Source organism: Neomonachus schauinslandi, chromosome 14 (assembly GCF_002201575.2).
Source record: "Neomonachus schauinslandi chromosome 14, ASM220157v2, whole genome shotgun sequence".
NCBI classification, from domain to species: domain Eukaryota; kingdom Metazoa; phylum Chordata; class Mammalia; order Carnivora; family Phocidae; genus Neomonachus; species Neomonachus schauinslandi.
Window position 1 is genome coordinate 15,570,393 of NC_058416.1, and position 4,598 is coordinate 15,574,990.

The following is a 4,598-nucleotide window of genomic DNA, read 5'->3' on the forward strand; positions in this document are numbered from 1 at the left end:
GGTCTCGGCTAGAAGAAGTGAAGTTGCTAAGGTACGTGTGCATTTAATTGACAAAACTTTCAGTTACAGGGGTAGATTGCTGTAAAAAAAAAAAAGTTTCCAATTCCTTGACATCCTCACCAACAGTTGTTATCTTTTGGGTTTTTCTTGTTTTGTTTTGTTTTTTGATGGTAGCCATCCTAACAGGGGTGAGGTGATATCTCATTGTGGTTTTGATCGGCATTTTCCTGATAATTAAATTGTTGAGCACCTTTTCATATACCTGGTGGCCATTTGTATATCTTCTTTGGATAAATGTCTATTCAAGGCCTTTGCCCATTTTTATTTTATTTTATTTTGTTTTATTTTTACTTTCTTTTTAAAATTTATTTGAGTATAGTTGACACACAATGTTATATTGGTTTCAGATATACAACACAGTGATTCAATATCTCTATACATTACACTATGCTCATCACAAGTGTAGCTGCCATATATCACCATACAATGCTATTACAGTATCATTGACTATATTCTCTAGGCTGTACCTTTCATTCCCACGACTTACTCATTCCATAACTGAAAGCCTATTATCTCCCACTCCCCTTCACCCATTTTACCCATTTCTCCTTCCCCCTTCCCTCCACCAACCATCAGTTTGTTTTCTGTATTTATAGGTGTGATTCTGTCTTCACCCATTTTTATTTTTTTTATTTTTTTTAAAGATTTTATTTATTTATTTGACAGAGAGAGACACAGCGAGAGAGGGAACACAAGCAGGGGGAGTGGGAGAGGGAGAAGCCGGCTCCCTGCAGAGCAGGGAGCCTGATGTGGGACTCGATCCCAGGACCCTGGGATCATGACCTGAGCCAAAGGCAGTCGCTTAACCGACTGAGCCACCCAGGCGCCCTGTCTTTGCCCATTTTTAATTTAAAGAGTTGTTTTTGTTTGGCTGGTTAGTTGGGTTTTGTTTTTATTTTTTTGCTATTCAGTTGTAAGAGATTCTTACAAATTTTGAATATTAATCTCTATCAGATAAAAGGTTTGCAAACACTTTCTCCCATTCTGTAGGCTCTCTTTTCACTCTGTGATATTTCCTTTGCTGTTCAGAAGCTTTTTAGTTTGACATAATCCCACCTGTCTATTGTTGGTTTTGTTGCCTAAAATTCTGGTGTTAAATCCAAGAAATCATTGCTAAGACCATAGTCAAGAACTGCTGCCCAATGGGTATAAAGTTTCAGTTATGCTAGAAGAGTAAGTTCTAGTTGTCTACTGCACAACATGGTGCCTATAGTTAGTAATATGGTATCGTACACTTTAAAATATGTTAAGAGGATAAATCTCATGTTAAGTGTTTTTACCACAAAACAAAACAGACAAACAAAAAACACACACACAAGCTCACAAGGAACTTTTGGAGGTGGTGAATATGTTTAGGACCTTGACTGTGACCATAGTATCATGGGTAGAGGCATATGTCCAAACTCATTAAAATGTATACATTAAATATGTATAATATTTTGTTATATCAGTCATATCTCAATAAAGCTTAAAAACTGACTTTTGCTTATTTATTGATATTTTTCCTTTTGAGCTCAAATATAGTTTATATTAACACCATATGGTGTTATTAAATATCATGAATGAAAATAAAACTTCCCCAGCCATGATAACAGAAACTCTGTAATGGAGAAATATCAGGTATTAGTGCATAAAAAATGAACCCCGTCTTGAACTCTTTGATAAACTGTAGCTATTTACATCAGTTCTCCCATTCAGAGCATAGTGTACCTGTATTATCAAATATTCTCCCTGTTTCAGGTATTTTAAATTGAAGCACTATTTCCTGGATTCTTTTTTTTTTTTTTTTTTTTTCCTGGATTTTTAATTCAAAGCAACTGAGAGTAAACAAATTCAATATCCTGACCAAAAAAGCAGTGTGTCTATTTCAGGAACATACATGCACACGCTTGCGTGCCCACGCGCGCGCGCATACACCCACCCACCCACCCACACACACACCTCTCTTTGAAGCAGGAATAAACCTGGGGTGCCTGGCTTGTAGTGATATCAAAGAATGGCCTCTAGGGACCAAGTTGTTTCCCTTGAAAACGTGACAAGGAAAATCCAGTCTCTCTCATCCTGCTAGCTTCCCAGTTCCACATGCTTCTGCATCTGAATCGGTGTTGCCCTGCAATTTGTATCTCTGGAACATCCCGGTGTCTCACAGACGTCCAGCGCGTTTGGATTGGTCAGGAGGAAGCGGAGGAGGAGCCACTCTGAACATTTTTTTTCCCTTCACACACCATAAAATCAGCAGCAGCTACCAACACTCAAAGCAACGCTTCAGGCTGGGAACTAACAGCTGACGTGAACACGTGCCCACAGATTCGGGTCCCAGTGGTACAGCAGCTACTAGAAGAATTATTTTGAAAAGACCTGACTGAATGCGTAAGACTAAAGTTAAGGTGGGAGTGAGGACAAAAAAGCAAAGAACAAACTCTTTGAACGGAGAACGAGCATTTCGGAAGCCTAAGCTTCTAAAGTGAAGGGGATCAGAGCTGCACCTGGAAGACAGGAAAAGCTCCATCTCCAGCCTTTGGAGCATGTGACATTTACTTACAACTGGCATGCCAGTTTTAGCCTCAGAACTTTCGGAGCGACAAAGACGTGGACAAAATCATTGAGGCTACCTGACCCAAGAGATCGAATCAGTGCCGTGGGGATCTGCATCCACTTGGTGCAGGATGAACTCCACTATCCACCATGGGATGCACACTTCTCTCCACTTCTGGAACCTCAGCACCTACCGACAGCACGCCAATGCCAGTGAGTCCCTTGGAAAAGGCTACTCTGATGGAGGGTGCTATGAGCAACTCTTTGTCTCTCCTGAGGTTTTTGTGACTCTGGGGGTCATCAGCTTGTTGGAGAATATTCTGGTGATTGTGGCAATAGCCAAGAACAAGAATCTGCATTCACCCATGTACTTTTTCATCTGTAGCCTGGCTGTGGCTGACATGTTGGTGAGCGTTTCGAACGGCTCAGAAACCATTGTCATCACCCTGTTAAACAGTACTGATACGGATGCACAGAGTTTCACAGTGAATATTGATAATGTCATTGACTCGGTGATCTGTAGCTCCTTGCTTGCATCGATTTGCAGTCTGCTTTCAATTGCAGTGGACAGGTACTTTACTATCTTTTATGCTCTCCAGTACCATAACATCATGACGGTTAGGCGGGTTGGGATCATCATAAGTTGTATCTGGGCAGCTTGCACGGTTTCAGGCATTCTGTTCATCATTTACTCGGACAGTAGTGCTGTTATCATCTGCCTCATCACCATGTTCTTCACCATGCTGGCTCTCATGGCTTCTCTCTATGTCCACATGTTCCTCATGGCCAGACTGCACATTAAGAGAATCGCTGTCCTCCCAGGCACTGGCACCATCCGCCAAGGTGCCAACATGAAAGGTGCGATTACCTTGACCATATTAATTGGGGTCTTTGTTGTCTGCTGGGCCCCATTCTTCCTCCACTTAATATTCTACATCTCTTGTCCCCAGAATCCATACTGTGTGTGTTTCATGTCTCACTTTAACTTGTATCTCATCCTGATCATGTGTAATTCCATCATCGACCCTCTAATTTATGCACTCCGGAGCCAAGAACTGAGAAGAACCTTCAAAGAGATCATCTGTTGCTATCCCCTAGGTGGTCTCTGTGATTTGTCTAGCAGATATTAAATGGGGACAGAGGAGATACTAAAAACATGCATTATGAGACTTCTTCATTCTCACACAACCTGAACAATGTGTTTCGACAACAGCTTCTTCTTCTGTGTAAGGCATGAGTTGAGAATATCTATTGTGTAAATTTAAGTTTATGATGTTCTGATATGAAAAAAATGCCCAGTCTCTGTACATTTCTCATGTCATGCTACTTTTTGGCTGTACAGTGTTTATGCATTTAGAGGTTGTAGGCACTATGAATTTATAGACAAGAAAAAAGCTCTTATTAAAAGCATAACAATGTTTCTTGTTATTCACAAGGATTTGACACTTTGCTTGTTTTAGGAACATAGAAATCACAGAATCATTAAATATATGCTAATAAGTGGCTTCTTATATTACACTATATAACACTGAAATGTAGAAATTTGATTGTAGCATTTGGGGGGAAATATTGATGAATAGATGCTTGTTCATTAAAACAATGAACTGAAATTTTAAGTAATAAAATGTGTTCATTCTCCCTGTGCAGACATAGAAATGAAGCTCCTGTTGAGAGAAAAACAGCTTAAAAAAAAAAAAACAAAACCTCCAAGATTCTGAGCCATAAAACTATGTCTGTTTCTCAAAGACAAAGAGATTAATTTTCCCATGCAAACACTCTGATATTCCACAAAGGCAATTCAGTTTGTGGTAGAGGGAGATAGTAGTTATAGGAATTAAAGTATTCTGGACAATTTAAGTTAACATGTCAAGCTGAACTTCCTGATACGAAACTATTTCCAACCATCATTAATAAAATCAGAGAATAAGGCCTTTTCATTCCTTTAACCAGGAACCCAGCATCTGCTGAAATGTTCAGAAAACAGGGTGCTGCCCTGAGAGATC

General features: G+C 39.8%; 1 protein-coding gene across 1 annotated transcript; it reads left to right on the forward strand.

Moving 5' to 3' along the window:
- The first annotated feature begins 2,497 nt into the window (after window positions 1-2,497).
- On the forward strand, window positions 2,498-4,181 carry MC4R (melanocortin 4 receptor). Its single transcript, XM_021686395.2, has one exon. The coding sequence runs from the start codon at window positions 2,727-2,729 to the stop codon at window positions 3,723-3,725; it is 999 nt and encodes a 332-aa protein (XP_021542070.1). The 5' UTR covers window positions 2,498-2,726; the 3' UTR covers window positions 3,726-4,181.
- Window positions 4,182-4,598: the final 417 nt, after the last annotated feature.